The following is a 21,820-nucleotide window of genomic DNA, read 5'->3' as shown; positions in this document are numbered from 1 at the left end:
GAGCAAGTAAGCAAGGCAGAAATGTGGTTTCATACCAGAGCATCTTCTTCCAGCCAAATGTAATTTACAGCAGAGTGTTTGGTTCATCTGTCACAGGAGAATTATACAACCTCACCACTTACCCTGAAAATAAATATGTGCTCTCATTCAGGTAAATGAGATCGTTTCAGAAATAAATTGACTCCACCAGTAAAACTTGCCTTTTGCAAAGAAAATAAATGTTTGACATTTTTCTCCTGATTAAGATGATGCAACTGACACTTAAATTTAAGAGGCTAGTGATATGGCCTTCATTCATATTAAGGCCAGCCCAGGAGAAGCTAGAGGCCACGAGAGTCGGAAACATCTGATAATAACTCAGCTAAATCAACTCCCAGCTCTTATCAGTATGCAAAATCTCCCAGGCAAAAAACGGAGGGGAAAAGGTCAAAACACACATCTCCACTGACGATCACACATCTGGAAATAAAACAAGCTTGCAAAATGACACTGAATTTTTACTAGCCCACACAAAGCTTTTAACTGTCTACTCCCTCCTACAGAGTTCCCTTCATTTGAGCTTCACAAGAGCCTTGTAAATTAGAGAAGGTATCATTTTCCCATTTATAGACTGGGAAACAGAGGCAGCATGCAGTTATCTAAGTGTCCAAAGACTCACAGCTGGTTATAGGTTGAATCAGGGTAAAAAAGCCAGGTCGCCTAAGTGATAATTCAGTATTCATTCAATCCCTCTGCTTTTAGAGGAATTATAACACACGGTCCCTACTCTAAGGTGCTTATGATTTAATTAGAAAAATAAGACGCTCACACACTCAATTAAACAATGCCATTGAAAAGAGAATCACCAATGCTAAATATACACCCTTTTCACTATTTTCAACTCAGAGCCACATTAATTTCATGATTTTATGAAATTGACAAAAAGACTCTTAATAAGTTAACACATAGTTTCAAACTTACAACTGCACAATAAAAACCAGGGACACGGTTCAGAACATGTCATTTGTTAAATTATTTATGTCCACATGACTTTCCTGCTGAATATCTAGGTAAACTATAATAGTCGTAAGTATAATTATTTACCAGTGACCAGATCATGGTTCCCATTGAAGGAAAAAGAAGTTAATGCGGTTTAAAAATCAACAGTCTCAAATATTTCGTTGTTTGATTATTGAGTTACAATGATCCGTGGAGATATAAAATTTTATAATTTTTTTTTGGCATTCCCTCTTCTTGGAACTCCAAAATCTCTAAATATTTTCAATGAACTGTCAAATTTCCATTTGACAGTTGACAATTTTTTTAAGGAATTCACTTAGCATGGGGTAAAATAAATATGAAGAAGCATCTTTATCTTTGAAGATAATAGGCAAAAGAGTATCCACAAATAAATGCTTCTGGGTGTTGAATTTTGGCATTTGATTAAAATTCTATAAAAGGACTAAAAAATTAATGATCTAGTAGTTATAATTATTAGTAATTATATTTTCAGAGTCTCTAAGAATAATTAATTAGAGAATACCTTTGAGGTATTATTATCTGCATCATAAAATGAGGCAGCGGAGATGGAGCCCAGACGAACCAGCTGCCTCTGGCCACAGGCAGAGGAGAGCGGACTGTCAGATACCTGGAATTCCTGAGCCCCACGCCTCGCTAACTAAGCCCGCACCTTGGGAGCTGACATCAGGAACTTCGTTCTTTACGCGGCATAGACAAGAAGCTGTCCTTTTTCTCTCGTCAACTACTCCTCTCAACTAGAGCTATTGACCCCCTTCAGTTCTCAGATGAGATTCTTTTCAGACTGTGGTTTCCTTGGCAGGCTGCCACCTAAAAATGTAGTTGAATAAAATGAGATAAGTAGAAGTCTGGATCTTTTAAAAATTTTATTACAGTAGAAGGAAGACAGAAACAGGCAGAAAAATACAAGAAAGTATAATATCAGTGAACCTATAACAGGCAGAAGTGGCATTAATCTAAAAGTAAACTATGTTTCCATATTTACAGACTCATATATAAACCACTATATCAGGAATTAAGAACCATAAAAAGTTTTTTAAAAACTTTTTCTACTAAAAGTATATGGCTATATTTGTGCCTCTAAATTTTGAAGCTAAAGTGTGCATATTCTTCCCATATTAAAAAATGTAAATTTCAATAAGCAAAACATTAACACTCTGAAAGGAAAATGGCCAAAAGGCATAGACAGACAAGAACAATTGACAAATTGCCAGCAAACGAATGGAAATAATGTTCAACATCCCTTTTAATCAAATAAAAGCAAATTAAAACAATTTTTGACCTAATAAATATTTCTTTTTGAATGACAATGTCTAAACCCTGATTAGAGGTCAAGTTTGATAGGTACTCTGCATAAACTTGATGATGAGGAGGCAATTGGTACAAGCTGTTCGAAAACTTTTTAGTAAAATGCATCAAAATCCACTTGGAATAATTCCTTTGGAAAAATAAGAGATACAGATGAAGAGATGTGCATAAAGTTTCATCATAATATTATTTATTAACTGGAAAAAATTCAAAATAGATTATGCATCCAATAATAAGCAGAATAGCTTAAGTAAATGACAACAAATAAAAGATTATACAGTCATTAAAATCGCGTTTTCAAAAAATAAGTCATCACCTTGGGGAAATGTTCACAAAATAATGTTAAGGGGAAAAAATCCAAAAACAAAACTGCAAGCACTCTATGAAATATAGTTAGATGACATGGATAGATAAAGACATAGATTAACGAAGGATATACATCAAAATCACCAACACTGATTATGTTTGGTTAAAATTTTCTTCTTTAGATGTTTCTGTATTTGTTATGAGTTTTTTTTTAAATCAGAAAACAGTACATTTATCTTTAAAATTTAAAAAACGGAAAGTAAGGGAATCCTTGAATTTGAGATATAGTTAATATTTTTTCGCCATTATTGTTCAAGGCAGCTAAAATTGGTCCTGACTTGGAAAGGAACACACCAGCAAGTAAATTAGGATTGGTTGGGTTCCAGTGTTAAAACTTTGGAACTTTCCTTCTCTAGTTACACTTTCAGGAAAACTAGATGCCCTATTGTTCTTCTTCGGGGGTGTTTTTCTTACAAGGTCAGCTTCAGGAGGAATTTGGAGGAAAGCGAAGTCACCAAGACCACTATTTTAAAAGGTGTGCTCTAATTTCAAAATCCCAGATGACAGTGACAAGTCACCTCGGTGCCCACCAGCTTAGGAAGGAGCCACAGGACACATGGGCAACAGCCATAAATGACACAACCGAAAAATGACTGCTGCTTGTTTGAGAAAATATGCACAGAATATGCCAAAAAGACTCCTACACTGGATGTTTTTCTGAATGAATTTCTTGTAAGTTCTGTCACATGAAACTAATGTAACACTAGGAATCCCTATGATACGAGGACCTCATTCCAAATGCATCTACCACACTGCCTTTGCCATTGGCTGGTCAAAATACACAACTTTTCGACTCTGTGTTAAACACGTTGCATAATTACAACATCTTATTATAAAGTCTTGGTGCCTGTTTCATCTTTGCCCAAGCACGGCTTTTAGTGAAAAGATTTCAAAATTTTTCTTTCAAAAACAGCTTGATGCAATAACTAATGCAGTTAGAATTACCAAAAAAAAAAAAAAAAAAAATCATAGCTGTTTGCAGTCACCCCAAACCCCACAATGGTTCTCCATTGCGTTTAGATTGAAATCTAAACCCCCACCCTGGCTCACTACACCTCACCTCCAAAGTCATCTTGTAGCATTTGCCCTCTTGCCCACTACACTCTGGACACGCTGGTCTTTTTTCTTTTTCTCAGCCATGGCAAGTTCATTTCCACAGCACTAGGTCTCCTCTATGCCTGGAATGTTCTTTCCCTTAATCTCCAAATGATTAGACCAGCTTTGTTTTCAAGTGTGGGTCAAAAGTAACCAAGCGAACAGATGAGAGATCAATCCCATGAAATGGCAACTTAAAATGAACGTATTTTTAATTTGGTACTCTTGCTTAGGAAAGACTGACTTTTGTTTACCTCCAGTATTTGGAAGGTACCTTTCAAATGCTCTCCTAAAAAGTAGAGAGGTTGTGAATGTCCAAGCATGAGCCAGTGCTAGAAGCAAAAGAATGAACCAGGATTCTTTCTTGGTTGCAACTCTAAGTCTACAGATCTTCTAACACCAACTTCCCTTGTCTGTCCTAACTATTGTGTCTTAAGGGGGATGATGGTACTTATTTCCCTTATTTCTTTCATTTCAAATAGTGTAACATTATTAACACCATAGTATTGTTTACAAGTACTATGTAGCAAGCAGGTGGTCTTTGAGATGTCCCCTAGTGATCCCAGTGTTCTGGTATACCCTTGTATAATGTCCTCCTCTGAGTACAGGCTGGACCTAGCAACTTGCTTCTAATGAACAGAATATGGCAAATATGATGGGATGTCACTTCTGAGATTAGACTACAAAAAAAGACTGTGACTTCCATCTCTCACGTTCCCCTCTTGCAACCCTTGCTTACTCTTAGCCTGCTGACAGCCATATAAATAAGCTTGGGCATGGATGCTCTGAGGCCTGCCACAGCCATGTGAGCCTGGAAGTAGATTCTCCCCTAGTCAAGGCTCAAGACGACTACAGCCCTGCCAACATCTTGATTACTGCCTTGTGAGAGACCTTGAGCCAGAGAACTCAGCAAAGCCATACCCAGATTCCTGACCCCCAGAAACTCTGAGTTAATAAATACATGTTGGCGGGGATGATTTGTTACACAGCAATAGCTAACTAATACAATTGTTTACAACTGAAACTACATACTTGACATTTTCTTTTCTTTTTGTTAGGATTAGAGTGAAAAGAAATTTTAGCTCCCTAAATTATAAGAATAAATCTTAGGTTGTACAGGGATGGAGGATATTCAGAACTAGAAATAATTAATCAGGATTTATTCCCAAAGGGAATGATAACTATATTTGGTACATCAGTCATAAAGTCACTCATAATTTAAATAGCATTTTAAAATCTAGCTGGTGTTTTCATTTACTCATGGCCATTTACTCCTCTTAGAAAGACTACGAAGTAAATATTATTATTAGCTCCATCTTACAGATAAGGAGACTGAGACTCAGCAGATTTCATGACTTCCATGAAGACAAAGACCTTCTCTCTCTTGTTCACCACTCTTCCCTAATGCCTAGCTCCGTGTCTAGCACTGTAAATGTTCAATAATATTTGTTGAGTGGACGCCTCCCATGACAATGTTGTCTGTAAAGATGACGCCTCTTTTTATGAAATTTCCCAACTGACATATACATCAATCAATCAATCTCTCTATATACTTGCATAACACATAAATATGTATTCATGGAACCAGTATATGTGTTTCCCAAACAACACAGTCACCTCTGAAAGGTCCCTCTAGTTCTACAGACAGTAAAGAGATCACTCTCTAATTTAATCCTGTTTTTCATACTGTTCTACACTGCAAAGACAGACCTCTAGAGCTCTTTTATGAGCTAACAATCCTTTCTCAGCAAGGACAGATGCTCTCTATGTCTCTTCCCTCACATATCATTTCCTATAATCTCCCAGGATGAGGCTGGAGACAACAGATCTTTCTAAGAGCCACCAAAGGAGGTCATGAGATGGCTCCAATCCCCTCATCCCCACAACGCCCTCACCACCGCCCCCCATGGCTGGCCTCTTTCCCCCTGATAAACATGGCAAGTAGGAAGTAATAGGTCTGGTCAAAGGTCACTATAAAATAACTGCACGCAATGTTAGACAGAAATGTCCACAGAAATGCAACAAAGCCGTTGACAAGGAAACAGGAGGTGCGGGGATTTCAATTAGGAAGTTTGGTTAAGCCTTAAATTCCTTCTCTTTTCAAAGTTTCACAGTTAAGTGATCATTCAATCTTCAACCACAGTCCAGTCTTTTCTCATATATTACCTAATAAAAAAGTGTTTGTTCACAAAAGATAGAACCATTAAATAATCAATTAGTCTATGTTTTAAGAAGATAAGAAAATCATTAGGTTTGGCCCGGCCCCGTGGCTTAGCGGTTAAGTGCGCGCTCTCCGCTGCTGGCGGCCCGGGGTTCGGATCCCGGGCGTGCACCAACACACTGCTTCTCCGGCTGTGCTGAGGCCGCGTCCCATGTACAGCAACTAGAAGGATGTACAGCTATGACATCCAACTATCTACTGGGGCTTTGGGGGGAAAATAAATAAATAAATAAAATCTTTAAAAAAAAAATCATTAGGTTTGATTTCTCTTGGAATTGTGTGATTACAAATAGAAGAACTGCAACATATCATGTGTAAAGTAATAAATTAATAACAGTCGTCCATTCATTCAGCAAATACTGAAGAAGTGTCTGTGATGTGCCAGCACTACATCTTGGGAAAATGGTGATGAACCAAATACGCATGATCCCTGACATTTCAGAATTTAGATTCTAGTGGGACACATGGATTTTAATTTTTTGTTTTTTATTTTTTGGTTTTTTTTTTTTGGTGAGGAAGATTAGCCCTGAGCTAACATCTGTTGTCAATCCTCCTCTTTTTGCTGAGGAAGATTGGCCCTGGGCTAACACCTGTGCTTATCTTCCTCTACTTTATATATGGGACGCCTGCCACAGGACTGCTTGACAAGCAGTGCATAGGTCCATGCCCAGGATCCAAACCTGTGAACCCCAGGCTGCCAAAGCAGAGCACGCAAACTTAACCACTACACCACCTGGCCAGCCCCAATTTTAAATTTTTTTAATTAAATTAAAGATCACTTAAAGGAATATACATTTGAAACTTGTAAATGCTATTAAGAAAAAGTTTAGGATAGCGGGAATATTTAACAGGACTGAATTTAGATTTAGGGACCCAGGGAAAAGTAGAAGTTGTCCAGGCAGGAATGGTCCAGGCAGAAGGGACAGCGTATGCAGAGGCCCTGCAACTGAGAAGGACCTCGTGCTTTCAAAGATCTGAAATTCAAGTGTGGTTGATGCCCACTGAGTAAGGGACCATGTGTTGTGTGTTGAGGCTGGCCTATTTGATGCGAAAGACTGTGATCTTGACTCTATTCATATCTGTAGCCCAAACCCCTTCCCTGAACACCAGACTCAGCATCCCACTGTCTTCTGGACATCTCCTCACCCATAACATGCCCAAACTGAGCTCTTGGTCTCCTCTACCAAACCTGTTCCACCTGCCATCTTCCCCCTCTCAGTTGATGGCAACTCCATCCTCCCAGTGTCTCAGGTCAAAAACCTAAGCATCCTCCATGAATTCTTTTTTTTTTGTGAGGAAAATCAGCCCTGAGTTAACATCCATGCTAATCCTCCTCTTTTTGCTGAGGAAGACCGGCTCTGAACTAACATCCATTGCCAATCCTCTTCCTTTTTTTTTTTCTCCCAAAGCCCCAGTAGTTAGGTGTATGTCACAGTTGCACATCCTTCTAGTTGCTGTATGTGGGAGCGGCCTCAGCATGGCCGGACAAGCGGTGCATTGGTGCGCGCCCGGGATCCGAACCCGGGCCACCAGTAGCGGAGCACGAGCACTTAACCGCTAAGCCATGGGGCCGGCCCCTCCCATAACTTCTTACTTAGCCCTACACCTAATTTATCAGTAAGTCCTTTCAGCTTGAACTTCATAATAAGCCCAACTCCTGCTCACCACCTCTCCCATAATCACCCAGTACAAGCTGCCATCTCTTTTGCCCCCTATCAGGTCTCCCGGCTGCCACCCTCGCCCCTATACAGTCTATTCTTCAACCACAACAAGGGAGGTCTTTAGAAGTGATAGATTCTCAAAACTCTCCAAAGGCTTCCTACTCAACATTCATAGCGTGGTGCGCAAGCTCCCACAGGATCTGGCCACCTCCCACCTCCCACTCTTTCCTCACCATTTCCATGTCTGCTTCCTGGCAGCTCCTCAAACTCACCAGGGCCTTTGTACTAGCAGCTCCCTCAGCCTGAAAGCTCTTTCCCCACATTTCTGCAGGAATTGCTCCCTCATTCCAGCAGCTCTCTACTCATATGTTTCCTCCTCAGAAAGGCCCTCCCTGACTACTCCATCTGAAAGATGAAAGAGCAGCTGTATCCACTTACCTGGCTCCGTCTTTCTTTTTAGCACTTACTGCTATATGATGCATAATATATTTACCTCTTTGTACAGAGATTTTGTCTGTTGGTTCACTGCCACATCCTTAGAACCTGGAAGAGTTCTGGCTAAAGAGAGCAAAGGCACACCTTTACTGATACACCTTGTTGGGTTACCACATGGCCATCTCTGGAAGTCCTTTTGTAATAAAATTACAAACTCACAGGAAATAGATTATCTAACATCTTACCAAGATTGAGGCTCTGGGGAAGTAGGAAAAGGAGAGACAAGTCTGGCTAGGAGGAGTGGGAAGGAGGGCAGGGTTTGTGGTGGGCAGGTCTGTGTCTGGGGGAGGAGGGCAGCCCTGAGTTCCTGTGGCAGGCACTATGGTGGAACAGAATGTGCTAAGAGGAAGAGAGGTAGAAATAATAGGAATAAAAGAAGTGTGAGGGTGCTCAAGACAAACTTGATCTGTGTCACAATTTGCCTAAGCTCAACTCGAAAGCAAGGTTTTTTTCAATCAGCATAAGGGGAAGGAGATCAAGGTTTCAGAGAACAGTGCTGGCCCAGTGGTGTAGCGGTTAAGTGCGTGCTCTCCGCTGCGGCGGCCCGGGGTGAGGATCCCGGGCGCGCACTGCCACACCACTTGTCAAGCCATGCCGTGGCGGCGTCCCATATAAAGTAGAGGAAGATGGGCATGGATGTTAGCCCAGGGCCAGTCTTCCTTAACAAAAAGAGGAGGATTGGTGACAGATGTTAGCTCAAGTCTAATCCTCCTCTCAAAAAAAAAAAAAAAAAAAGGTTTCAGAGAACATACTTCTCTTGCCAAAAGATTGGTCATGTGTTTTTTATAATCATAAAAAAAAGTCCACAGCAAACTTAAATGTCAAACAATAGGGGATGGTTAAGAAATTATGGTATAGCAACTCGATGGAATATGATGCATAATCATAGTTTTAAAAACTATGCTGCAGCATAAAAAATGTCTGTGGTATAATTTTAAGTGAAAAAAGCAGGATTTTAAAATGTGACTATGCTTTGATCAAAACTGTTTAAAAATTATGTTCACCCCTGGACAAGGTATGGAAGCAAATGTGAAAATGAAAAATCAATGATTCTTCAGGGTCATGAGATTCTCTGTGATTTACTCATCCCATCCCATTTTTGGATTTTTAAAATATTCTTACAACAGTTTTAAGCTACAGACACATCCCTCAATATACCTAAAGAATCTCCCTAGGCTGATCCTCCCAGGAACACTCGCTGGACACCTCACGTCTCATCCTGATAATAGGAAATTCACAACAAAGAACAATGTTCGCGTGTCCCTGTAATCCATTCACTCAGGATTAATTAACCATCTACCACGTGTAAGGGACTATATGCCAGGTTCTATGAGGGAAATCAAAACTGAGTAAGCATCAGTTCTTGCTGTTACGGAGCTTACAATCCAGGAGAGGGAATTTATGACAAACACAAAGATAACCTCAAGAGAAGATAATTTTTTTAAATCGTAAGAAAAACTATTAATAAAGCACTAAGGAATTAATTAATTTTGTATTCAGCTTTTGGTTTGGGAGATCAGGAGATGAGTGTTTCAACAGGCAGAAGGTGAGGGGTGCGGGGGGAAGGGGTGTGCTGGATGAGGACAGGAGATGTTCCAGGGAAGAGGAGAGTCTAAACATGGCAGAGAGGCACTCAACACAAACAAGAGTTTATTATGGGTCTGGCTTAAATATGGGGTAAACCTACAAGGATGCTAGCTGGGGCTGGCCCAGGAGCCTTAAAACATATGCTGGTGAAGGCTCTTGAGCAGGGACATGAGATGTTCAGAGCCAAAGAGTAAAAAGATTCATTTAGCAGCTAGAATGGGAAGAGTCTGAGCTCAGGGCAAAGACAAAGCTGGTTCCAAACCCCGAGTTCACCATTTACTGATTTTGTCACAGTAACTGGATTGTCCCTTAATCTCCGAGCTTCACTTTCCTTATCTATAATAAGGGGTAACTCCAGTTCCTTGGTAGGTTTGTTATGAATGTTGACATGGTAGATCAAGAGTAGGCTCAATAAAGACTCAATAAATAATTCAGTTCCCCTTAATTCTCAGTTCATATAAAGAACTAGTTGAGAAGGAGACAGGGCAGAGGACAAAAATCACAAGACACTGCTCAAGTGGGGTCTAGAAGACTTGGCAATGACACATTCATGATGGCCAAGGGAAAAGGCAAAGTCAGTGATTGTCATGAAGGTTCAACCTGGGGGATCAGAGGCTGATGGCAGCCCCCAATGAAATGGGTGTGTCAGAAGGAGAAATCATATGAAGATTAGTTCATGTTTTAACAATTTGAAAATTCAGGAACAGCAGCAGTCCATCTAGGAGGAAACGGCCAGGCTGAAGTTGGAAGTCAGGGCTCATAGCCCAGGAGAGAGGTATGGGCTAGTGACACATGGCATCTACTCTAAGATTTTTCGTAGTTGACCATTCCTATTGCCAAAGTCTTGTGATGCTCCTATCAACCTTTCTCCACTGCTCATCTTAATATATTCATCCCAAATATGTAGAGAAGTTGTTGGATCAAAATACAGTCATGTATTGCTTAATGACATGTTATCTTTTTGAACAGCTTTATTGAGATATAATTCACATATCATACAATTCACCCACTTAGAGTGTACAGTTCAATGGCCTTAGAGTATTCACAGATTTGTGCAACCATCACCACAATCAGTTTTAGAACATTTTCATCATCTGAAGAAGAAACCACACATCCTTTACTGGTCACCTGCAAGTTCCCAGCCCCACTCTTAGTCCTAGGCAACCACTAATCTACCTTCTGTCTCCATGGATTTTTCTATTCTGGACTTTCCTTATAAATGGAATAATACAATATGTAGTCCTTTGTGTCTGGCTTCTTTTTCTTAACATAATATTTTCAAGGTTCATGCATGTTGTAGCATGTATCAGTACTTCATTTCTTTTCATGACCAAATGATATTCCAATATATGGATATACCACATTTTGTTTATCCATTCACCATTTGATGGACTTTGGGTTATTTCCACGTTTTGGCTATTATGAATAACCCTGCTACAAACATTCGTGTACAAGTTTTTGTGTGGACATATGTTTTCATTTCTCTTGGGTATATACCTTGAAGTGGAATTGCTAGGTCATGAGGTTTATGTTTAACTTTTTGAGGAACTGCTAAACTGTTTTCCAAAGTGGCTGTACCATTTGACAATCCTGCCAGCAATGTATGAGGGTTCCAATCTCTCCACATCTTCATCAACACTTGCTATTGTCTGTCTTTTTTGTTATAGTCATCCTAGTGGGTGGGAAGTCGTATCTTACTGCGGTTTTCATTTGCTTTTCCCTGATAGCTAATGATGTTGAACATCTTTTCATGTGCTTATTGACCATTTGCATATCTTCTTTGTAGAACTGCCTATTCAGATCCTTTGCCATTTTTTAATTGGATTATTTGTCTTTTTTTATGATATGTTTTTAAAACACAGAATTTTGTCTTCTGGGCTTTCATTGTGTAAAACAGAGGTAGCACAGAGGCGTAAACTGTCCATCAACAACTAGAAAATCAGAATTTTTTTCTTCCTGCATTGAAATATTTATGTTCAACTTGGTATGTGTATTGTTTATAGGAACTGGTGGCTTTTGTCCTTGTCAGTAAATATTAGCACATCAAAACAATGATTGTTAAGCCTGGCAGGGTGACAAACTACAGCTGTATTTAATTCTTTGTTCTCAAGGTTAAAAGTTGGTGTTGCCCTTTTGGCATTGCTCTTTCACAAACTCTGGAGACAAATTCAAGGCCAAACCAAGGACAATACCCACATTAGCAAATTCATTAATCAGGGTAATATAAATACATCTATTTTAAAGTGTAGCCTTCTGTGGCTGTGTTTTGCTAGCTTTCCCCATACCTGGTAATGTGTGGACCCCCATCTCTGAAACTTGTTCCAAGTTTTTCTGGGAGTCCATCAGAAGTTTATTTTTAACATGTGCCACAAAATGTCTGGTTATAATTGACATCGCTCCCAATGTACCAGCTCCTGTGGGGTCCCACTACTACGTGCCCCAGATGTTCTTCACGGGCATACCTACTATTATGGATTGAATCGTGTCCCTCCAAATCTCCAGTACCCTAGAAGGTGACCTTATTTGGAGATAAAGTCTTTACAAAGGTAATCAAGTTAAAATGAGGTCTTTAGGGTGGGCCCTGATCCAATATGACAGGTATCCTTATAAAAAGGGGAGACAGGCATGCACAGAAGGACGACGATGTGAAGAGACACAGGGAGAAGAGAGGCATCTACAAGCCAAAGAGAAAGACCTGGAACAGATTCTCCCTCACAGCCCTCAGAAGGAACCAACCCTGCTGACACCTTGATTTTGACTTCTAACCTCCAGAACTGGGAGAGAATAAATTTCTGTGGTTTAAGCCACCCAGTCTGTGGTACTTTGTTCTAGCAGGCCTAACAAACTCATACACCTGGCCATGCAGGTGACCCCCTGAGTGCCAGCACTGTGGCTGCCTTGGGGGGGTGGATCCCTCTCTCTCTCTGGAGGGGGTACTCCGTGATAGAAATTATCAAAGCTACACCGCCTTGCAACCCAACGACTGCACTGCAGCTTTTAGTTATAGTTGCTCTTCGAGTTTTTGTTCACAGTTATTTTCTGTCCTCTTTCAAGGACTCAAACACAAGCCCACAGGGCATTGGGCCAGATACCCTGCCCTCCTCTACCACCACAAAGGACGATCCAGACTTCATTCCTGGGTCAGGCTTATCCTGCCTGGCTCCTTCTTCCCCTAGACTAAGCAAACCCCTCTCCCTTTCCCTCATCTTCCTGTTAATCAATCCCCTAGCCATATCGATCCTATCTCTTACATGGCTTTTGAATCTGGTACCATCGTAGCCTGAGCCACAATCACCTTTGCCTGGACAACCACTCTAGTGCCCTAACTGGGCTTTCTGGCTCCAGGCCTGCACCATCTCACCCTCCCACAACATTCTGTCGGAGTGACTTATTTGGTGTCTCTCCTACCAGTAAGTTCTGTGAGGAGAGGGACCGTGTCTGGTTTTGATCATGTATCCCTAGTACCTGGTACATAATATGTGCTCAGGAACTGTCTGATGAAGGAAGGGAGGAAGGGAGGGGTGGAGGGACAGGGGGAAAGGAGGGAGGGAGGAAGGAAAGTGTGGGTTTATATTCCTTTATATAAACTACAAGGCTGTGTTTTTTCATTGGTCTCAGTTGAGCATATCTTTGCACTGAGAAAGGCAAGCAAGTCAATACAAATAGAGATGTTCAAATAATGCCAAATGGTGTGTTTTTCAATTACACAGGGCCCATCTAAATCCAAGCGAGTCTCCAGAAAAGAGGCACTGGGTGCTCTGTGCCTAGCTGTGTCTCTAGATTATCCTGTGTGTCAGAATCACATCACACACCCACCATCCCTCTGCACCGGCCTGAGGAGCAGAAGTCCTCTTTAGATTTTTGCTCCTCCCATTGAGACACTAAAACTGCTATACCTAACTTTGAATAAGTAGTCTATGCATTCTATTTCTCCATCTGAGGAATGGGTACAAGCAAACCTTATCCCTCCTTTTTTTTTTAAATTGTGGCAAAATACACATAACATAAAATTTACCATGTTAACCATTTTTAAGTATATAGTTCAGTAGTGCTAAGTATATTTACACCGTGGTGCAATCAATCTCCAGAATCTCCTATTTTTTAAAACAGACATTAAATAACTAAAACTATGTAAAGGAATATAAGGTTTCCTAAATAGGCCTCTTAGAATATCTGCTAAATGTTAAATAAAGATGAAGCATCCATTTATAGCCTTCTTTTTAAAGATACTATAGTTTTTGTGCTTTAGGGGAAAAAAAAGCACATTTCCTGGAAAGGGTAAAAATGAACCTTGGGTTAAAGGGTTAACCTGTCTGTCTTAAGAATGTCCCTTCCAAAGGGCATGTCAAGTAATTATGTGTAATTTTTTTTCTCCTTGATTTTTTTGAGTGCTTCTGAGACGCATGAAAAAAATTAATTGTACTTCCCTGCCAGTGTTATCTCCATCCAATGGGCAAACATCACTGTTTTTTTTTTTTTTTTTTAATGTTTTGAATGGTTTGGAGATTAGCATGGGTATTTAGCAAAAAGTACAATTTCAAATTACATGCTGCTTTGTGGTGCCAAAACACTGTGCATCATCATCTTTGATGACGTCCACCAGCCCGACACTAAGAATGGTGGTTGTTAGTCATCTGGCTTCATAAAGCTGGAAGATGAAACTGTAAACAATGTGTGCTTAGACAAGCCTTATTAGAAAAGAAGAGTGTGTTAAATATGGTTTCAATTTTTTTAAATCTAGCAGTATCTTTTAATCAACAATATGTGTATCTAAATCAATGTGACAAATAGATACTTGCTCAAAAGGAGGAACAATTTATCCATGGGCATCCTAAAATAGATGAAAATCTCATTTACAAGTATACATGCTAGTAACACTCTGGTCCTTGTTGGCCAAGGTTTTTATTTATATACAAGTTTAACCACCATAACCACATATATGTGTGGATATTAAAATGGTTTTAACTTTAGTATAATGCTTAGAAAGGGATCCAAAATAATCCCTCCCTGGCACTGGTCACAGATTGCATTATTAATCGTGGCTTGTATCTCACCCATTGAGGACACAGAGGTGCAGACAGAAACTGCAAATGGCTAAGTCCAACCCTAGTCATTATTAGGAGAAAACAAAAACCAAATATTCAAAAGCAGATGGCTCCAGGCCAAGTGTGAAGATAGTACATTGGTAAAACAAGAGCTAAAATGTTTTATTAAAGATAATTCAGGAGCTAGGGCTAGAGTCTATCTTGCTCAGTGAATGAATACCTGAAGCCCTTTACTTTCAATCCCCAAAAAGAGTTGAACAACTTACATCTCTAATCTTACTGTCTCTCCACAAAGTCCTGTAATAGTCAATCATAAAGTAGCCTGAGAGAAAGTTTCCCTAGACACCACCAAAAACACAGGTTTGTAACAGATGTCTCCACGAAACTTTTAGAATAGATCCCTTGTTAAGAGGTTGATATACCTATATGTATGGGTTAATCAACCCTGGTACATGTGGCCTGAAGCTGGGAAGCAAGACTTATTAGCAGAGAAACCATTTAAGTGCAAATAATGCATGGAAAAGCATTAGAAAGAATGTTATTTTCAAATTCAAAGGCAAATGCAATAGTATACACAATTGGAAAATCCCCACCTGAAAGTCACCCAGAGTAGTCCTTACATTTAGGCACTAATAAACATGAGCTCTTTTCTCAGACTGACCACCCTTCTAATTAATGAACATCATGCCGTAGCCTTGTCAGTCCTTCAGTTTCCCCATCTACAAAATGGGAATTAAAGCTGCGCGTTAATACACGGAAGTTAAAATTCTTCCAATGAAAAACATTACAGAAAACACAAATATTATCACCCAAAATGTAACGAAACATGGAATTTTGTACCTAAAAATGGTTTTAAGTCATGTTTAAAAAGCACGTGGTCAGATAGACGTACTTGGAAACAGACGGCTATGCAGGGGATGGGGAGAGAGGTTCAGGGTGAAATGACTCACGAATGCGGGAATGCGGAGGCTCTCAGCAGCATGAAGTCACAAGGGACTGTCCCTGAGGTCTCTCCTCCCTTCCACTAACAATGTTGTTTGTAGACTTTGAAACAAGATGGGTGAGGAGTGTGGAATTATTATTTTTTATTTTTTTGGTTCTTTGCATCCTTTAGTGAATGCACAGATTGGTATATTGTTTTAAAAATTTTATTAAAGGAAAACATTCCAGTGTGCATTGAGAAATATTGATTCTTTCAAGGTTTTAAAGGATGACAAGTAGAATGAACACTTCAAGTCGAGGCGGTTATAGCTAACATCTTGACGTGAGTAAAGGGCAAGTTTCGTCTACGCAATGACAGAAAACTTGTTAAAAGCTTTGAGGGAAGAAACACAAGGGGATCCAGATGTCTCAAATGGAGTAAGATTTTCCTTCCAAAAACAGCTAAAGGCAAGTGGTATCTGAGGCAAAGAAGTAAGTTAGCAAAATAACTGAAACGTGGCGATCTTGACCTTTTCGAAAATGGAAGGTTTCTAAGAGGCTGCATGCAAACCAAATCATAAGTTAAGATTTTTTGGGAAGCAAACCATTTAAAACATCCATATTTGAAACTTACACAGAACAGAGCTCATCTGTGGTGCAAAGAATTATCTTCTAAATTATTCAATCTGTACATTTTAATTTTTATTAATTATATTTTCTTAAGTATGTTTTACAGCGTGTAGCAGGCCTGAACAACCACTGGCTGCCCTTGACTCTGAATGCTTTACTGCGATCCCTTTCCCTAAATAGAATCATAGAATAGTCGAGGAGAAGATTCCTTAGAGATCAGTTAGAATTGTGGTTCTCAATCCTGGCTATGCTTTAGAAATACTCCTGGAGCTTTTAAAAAATATAGAGGTCCAGGCCCCCACCCCAAACCAATTAAATCAGAATGGGGGCGTGGGGTAGTAGCCACATTAGTATTTTTTAAAACCCCATGGGTGGTTTTATTGGGGTGCCAGAAGTGAGAATGATTGATATAGAGGAGAGATTTGCATTGCCTGATACCATAGTCACTGCCTACAGGTGGCTACTGAGCACTTGAGATGTGACTAGTCAGAACTGAGACGTGCAGAAATTGTAAAATACATACCGGATTTCAAAGATTTAGTACCAAAAAAAAAAAAACTGCAAAGTATCTCAACATTTTTATATTGATTATATGTTGAAACGGCAATATTTCAGATATATTGGGTTACATACAATATGTTATTAAGATTAACTTCACCTGTTTCTTTTTACCTTTTTAAGGTGGCTACTAAAACATTTAAAATTACATATGATGCTCACATGTGTGGTTCCCACTATTGGACAGTGCTGGTCAAGACCAACACCCTTTTATCACAAATGAAGAAACTGAGGCAGAGAAGCATAATGAGCTCAAGGCAGCACTTCGGGGATTCTCTCTTCCCATCTTAGGCTTCTCCTGTTGCTATAACCCACATTGCCACAGAGCTATGAATGGCAGAGCCCGTGATGCCATCAATCAGATTTCAAACTTTCCTTTCTTTTATCTTGCTAATTGTTTCTTTCAAGATTTTATATGAAAGTCTATTTCCCTTATGGAAAAATGTCCTCTCCATTGTGGTCACACTTGTGATTTGTTATTGTATGGTTACTCATGAAAGTAGAGTAACTAGAATGGATGTTAAAAAATAAATCTAGAAAAACATTAGCATAAGGAAAATGCAGAGAATGGATGAAGAGGTCTATTAAGGCTTTTAAGTTGTAGATGGTGAAGTTCTAGCCCGTGAATGTTTTACCATGTTGTAGTTTAATAAATAACCCAGCAGACCCTCAGCCTTCCGAAAGCCATCTGCAGCACAGCATCAGTCCCTGCTCAGAATGTAGAAGTTTGAGCCTATAATCTTGTCTCTCCTCCCAGAAGGCAATGTTTTTCTGGACAATGCTGTCATTGCAGTGAGGCAAATCAGGCTCTTTGTAGTGGCACATCATGTCATACCTAGGTACCCTGGTGGAAATAGACTTAATCTTTAAGGCCTTCCACTCTGTGGTGCCTAGATTAGTACCTGGTAATGCAGATGCCAAACAGCATCATAGCTACTTAAAGAAGAAAATCTTGTTTTGAAAAAGTGAAATGGTCCTACTGGATCTGGCAAATGGAGATAAAATGTATTTCTTCTAATAATCAGCTAATTCAAACAAAAACAAAGATGTTTTTTGTGGCATGTGGTTTTCTCCCCTTAGGAAGCCAGCAGAGAGAGAATTGCATAAAACTGGCTGAAATGTGTTATATTTGAGAAATCATGAAACACAGGGGTTCCTCAGTGTAATAAAAGAATAAAAGAGACCTGAATTCTGATATAAAGCGTTCACGCAGAGTTGGAAAGGAAACCTATGGGTCAGGCCAAACAACACATACAGTAGATGCATTCAAGATTTCTATTGAGATATTCTTGTTCCCCATCCTAAATACAGCAAACCTAAATGCCATCTTAAATCAAATATTTGGTGCTCTGGAGCCCCCTATGTTGCATGTGTGATTTCTATTAGCTATGATTAGTCAAGTTTTGCCTGTTAAACCTCAAAGAGCATACTTCCAGACTCAACTCACTTCCCATGTAGTAATATTCACCTCTAAACACTCTCGTATACACCAACCTGGAAAGATAATATATTACAGACGGATCCTGGGCAAAAATACATCTGCCAGAATGAAAATAGCACTTGTTGCTCTGTTTGACAAAAAGAAAGATTATTTAAACTTTAAAATTTTTTCAGATCCCTTTCTCAAAGATGACAAAGAAAAGACAGGATGTAAAGAAAGTTACTGCCTTATTCTGAGACAGTCTTTTAGACCATTTTTACTTTTGCCTGGTTTTGGTCTCAAATGAAATCTGGATGGTGTAGTTTTACAGGGCATGTCTAATAATAATGGCGAAGAAGAAGAAAAATGGCCTTCAAAGAATGAGACCAATATTAGAAAAATTAACATTGCAGATATATAAGAATATACAGAATAGAAACTACAGTTTATATGGTCGGGGTATTCATTCAAAAGATCTGATAGAAACTTGTCTTTGAAAGGTAAGTGATCAAAAGGTTTGAAAAGAGCAAAGCATCCAACGCCATGGGTTATGTTTCACTTACGACTAGGGCATTTATGGCAGCCTGGCTCATGGAAAGAGAGCCCGACCTGGAAGCAGAGACCAGGTTTCTAGGCTCGTTTGGCACTCTTTAGCTCTGGGTCTCAGGTGAGCCGGGGGACACCACCAGGCTTGTGGGTCTCCTCTGCAAAGTGAAGAGGTTGGTCTATCAATGAGAAAATCCCCCCACCATCCCCGGCTCTGCATCTGCTACAAGAAGCCTTTCTATCTCCCCATCAGAAGCCCTAGGCCGAAAGGAATGCTTACTCTCTAAGATTAGTTCAAGACAAACGCCAACATGATAGTTTTCAATCCTTGTTAATTTCGGGGTAGAGATTAGAAATATGAACCTTGAGGAAATAGAAGGAAGCAACTAGAATATGTATTTCTAAAATGTTAAATGGATTCTGATGTATTTCTCAGAAAAGATAAATGAGCAGTAGAGTGAGCTTGGAGGAAAGCGATATGGAAATGTCAATGTAACATCTTATGCATTCAGGAATTTATCCTAAACTTTATAAGTTTTATTTTGAAAGTACCAGAGTCTCAATAAGAGCTTTAAAAATTGTTTCTGGAACAGCATTATCACTACCTGGAAATCTGTAAAAGCTTTCTCTCTCTCTCTCTCTTTTTTTCTCTTATGTTAAATCCACGATTTTCGATTCCCAACAATGGAATACTAATGGATCCTCAAAAAACACTAATTGCCCATTTTTTTCCTAATTACAAAATGTAAGAACTCTTTAGTGAAAACATTAAACATGATGTCATTTTTAAAGTGCCAGAGTTTCTATTTAAAGCAATGCCACAAAACAGATAGCTTATTTAGTTTACAAATAGCAACACAAAAAGGTTCTTCAAGTCTGCTTAGCATATCCAAAAGTGCTTCTTTCTCACACTTAAATATTTAAGGCTATTTCCCCCCTCCCCCCAGTTTATTATCTTATCTCAGTTGTATAATTTTCTTAAGTAGGATTCAGAGAAATAGTCCTAGATTTAAATTTTTAAACACTAATTTATAAAAGCATTGGTTGATTCCCATAATACAGCTGGTAGTCAAACTGGACAAGATAATGAATTGACTGAGATCATTGTTCCATCTTCATCCAAGAAAGCTGCCTCTAAAAAAAGATCTTAAATTGCTGTAGAAATCCAATTTGTAAGAAGCAAAAGAAGCATATAGATGGGAAACACCAGCCATGATCACATTAATTTTGTGACTAACAGCATTGCTTTGAAGTGAAGAAGAAGGAGAAAAAAGAAATGATGACAAAAATAATAAGTCCACACACATCCTCAATTTTAATCTAACAACACAAACGGAAGAAAACCAACCACAAATACAAAGTTCACATCTTTGGGATCCAGCAAACATCACACTCCCACAAAATAATTTTCAGCTTAATAAGCAGCAAACTCCAATGCGAAGGAAATACAATAGGATGGTGATGCATTGTCACTAAAAAGCAAATTATGGTAAGAAATCAGGAGACCAGGAACTTGACATTAGCACAAAGAGTCATGGAAAGTCCATGATTGATTCGTTTTGAATCTACAGGTGTGGGAAACTGACAAATAGTTGTAACAAAAATCTTCAACTTAACTATACTTGAAAAGCTATGCAGGAAAAGTCTGACAAGCTACCATTCCTTTAGCCACCTATTCAAATAAAAGCTGCAACATTACAGAGATAGAAATAAAGGCATTGTTTCCACATTTTTGTGGGAATGTTCTAATAAACCATCTGCTCATGTATAAACTATATAAGGTCACAACTGACTTCCAATTGGCAGGCAATTTAAGATATCAGCAATTTACATTAAAAACAGTTGGCTTGAATTGAGCAAATATGTTTAAGTAAAGTTGAAAAATAAAAATTGCTATGAATCAGTCGGGATTTAAAAATAATGGATCTATATAAAACGCTACAAGCAAAGGAAAATGAAAAAATTTATAGGGAGGCACAAGTAAGTTCATCCATTGTTTTCTTTCTAAGTTTTAAAACTCAAGTAATAGCTGATATTGATTCAATAGCATCCTTCCTCAGGGGAATACACATCTAGGTTTGGAAGTGGAGAATGGGTTTTTTTTGTTTTATTTTTAATTTTTAGGTTTCTTTTTAAGAATGCCTTCCTTACTAAAACTTAAGTACTTATTGAAGTGATTCATGAAAGCTCGTAGAAAAAGGAATTCTTACCTGACACATTATTTAACATGCTTCGTAGCTCCCCCACTGCCGTTCACATGCTCATGAACCTTATTTTACCAGGGAAATAATGGTCTTATTCACACACACACACAGACAACCTTCCACACAAAATGCTACCAAATCCCAGGAAACTGACAAAAGCAACATTAAGATTCAGTGCAAAATAAGAATTCCATTTCCAAATCGCATCTATGAAAATACAAGATTGGTCTCATTTAACCAGTTGCAAAGTTCCCTTTCTGCTTAATAAGAGTAGTAAACATCATCTTACCATTATCTGTAGAATAAAATCAGCAACGTGTTGCTTCCTGCAGTCACCAAATCAAGTTTTTTCTTCCTTTCTTTCTAGTAACTCCTTTTTCACCAGCAAGATGAGGAAGAAAATAAATCTTTGAGTATTTGCCTCAGGATTTCAGACCACAAGCTTACGAAACTAGCTCTTAGTAAAAAAAAGAACAGATCTGGTATTTTACAATCACTTCTGCAACCCAAAGGTACCTCCTAGACTCCTGTCCCTCCTTTCCTCCCTCGCTCCCTAAGTTTCTTTTAGTAATGAGACTAATTTTTCCAGTAGCCTTGAACACCCTAGATTTAACTGACATGGAAAATGTGACTAAAAACTTGTAGAACCGTCTAGCCTCCAACCCTACACAGAATCAACTTTGTTGTAAGTGTTGAAGAACACCTCGCAAGCAGCTACTTGCTCCGTCAGACTCCTGCACCACACA

The 21,820-nt window shown here is 39.1% G+C and overlaps 1 protein-coding gene across 2 annotated transcripts in view; it reads right to left on the bottom strand.

Moving 5' to 3' along the window:
* CREB5 (cAMP responsive element binding protein 5) overlaps positions 1–21,462 on the bottom strand; it is a 390,264-nt gene extending 368,802 nt beyond the window's left edge. Inside the window, exon 1 of one of the 2 annotated variants that reach the window (XM_014786085.2) lies at positions 21,364–21,462. In XM_014786085.2, coding sequence (XP_014641571.1) covers positions 21,364–21,366 — 3 coding nt within the window. In that variant the 5' untranslated portion in view covers positions 21,367–21,462. The remainder of the gene's footprint in view (positions 1–21,363) is intronic. The other variant, XM_004418879.3, reaches the window with a different exon arrangement.
* Positions 21,463–21,820: the final 358 nt, after the last annotated feature.

The sequence above is a fragment of the Ceratotherium simum genome, chromosome 1 (assembly GCF_057802395.1).
Source record: "Ceratotherium simum simum isolate JZ-2026a chromosome 1, ASM5780239v1, whole genome shotgun sequence".
NCBI classification, from domain to species: domain Eukaryota; kingdom Metazoa; phylum Chordata; class Mammalia; order Perissodactyla; family Rhinocerotidae; genus Ceratotherium; species Ceratotherium simum.
This window is presented reverse-complemented; position numbering and strand designations above follow the sequence as displayed.